Source organism: Calidris pugnax, unplaced genomic scaffold, assembly GCF_001431845.1.
Source record: "Calidris pugnax isolate Ruff unplaced genomic scaffold, ASM143184v1 scaffold350, whole genome shotgun sequence".
NCBI lineage: Eukaryota > Metazoa > Chordata > Aves > Charadriiformes > Scolopacidae > Calidris > Calidris pugnax.
The window spans coordinates 2,899-3,379 of record NW_015091059.1 but is presented as its reverse complement, the minus strand read 5'-3'; the positions used below and the strand labels follow the sequence as shown (position 1 = coordinate 3,379).

Here is a 481-nt window from a genome sequence, read left to right as displayed (position 1 = left end):
AACCCCCCCCTTTTTCTCCCCCCCCAGGCGCCATCCGGAAGCAGCTGGCAGCTTTCCTGGAGGGTTTTTACGAAATCATCCCCAAACGCCTCATCTCCATCTTCACGGAGCAAGAGCTGGAGCTGCTCATCTCGGGGCTGCCCACCATCGACATCGACGACCTCAAGGCCAACACCGAGTACCACAAGTACCAGGGCAACTCCATCCAGGTATGAGGGGGGCTCAATATCCTCCTCCCCCCTCTCAAAAACCCAATAAAAACCCCAAAACTTAACTTTTTTGGGGGTCTCCTCTCCCAGATCCAGTGGTTCTGGCGGGCGCTGAGGTCTTTCGACCAAGCGGATCGGGCCAAGTTCCTGCAGTTTGTGACGGGGACGTCCAAGGTGCCCCTGCAGGGATTCGCCGCCCTGGAAGGGATGAACGGGATCCAGAAATTCCAGATCCATCGGGACGATCGCTCCACAGACCGCCTGCCCTCCGC

General features: G+C 58.4%; 1 protein-coding gene across 1 annotated transcript in view; it reads left to right on the top strand.

Annotated features, from left to right (window-relative positions):
- The window catches only part of LOC106896566 (E3 ubiquitin-protein ligase HUWE1-like), a gene marked incomplete at both ends in the record, with an annotated part of 26,785 nt that extends 26,306 nt beyond the window's left edge, over positions 1-479 (top strand). The window contains 2 exons of the mRNA XM_014956656.1: positions 28-209; positions 300-479. Of these exons, the coding sequence (XP_014812142.1) occupies positions 28-209; positions 300-479 (362 nt within the window). The remainder of the gene's footprint in view (positions 1-27; positions 210-299) is intronic.
- Between the last annotated feature and the right edge of the window lie 2 nt (positions 480-481).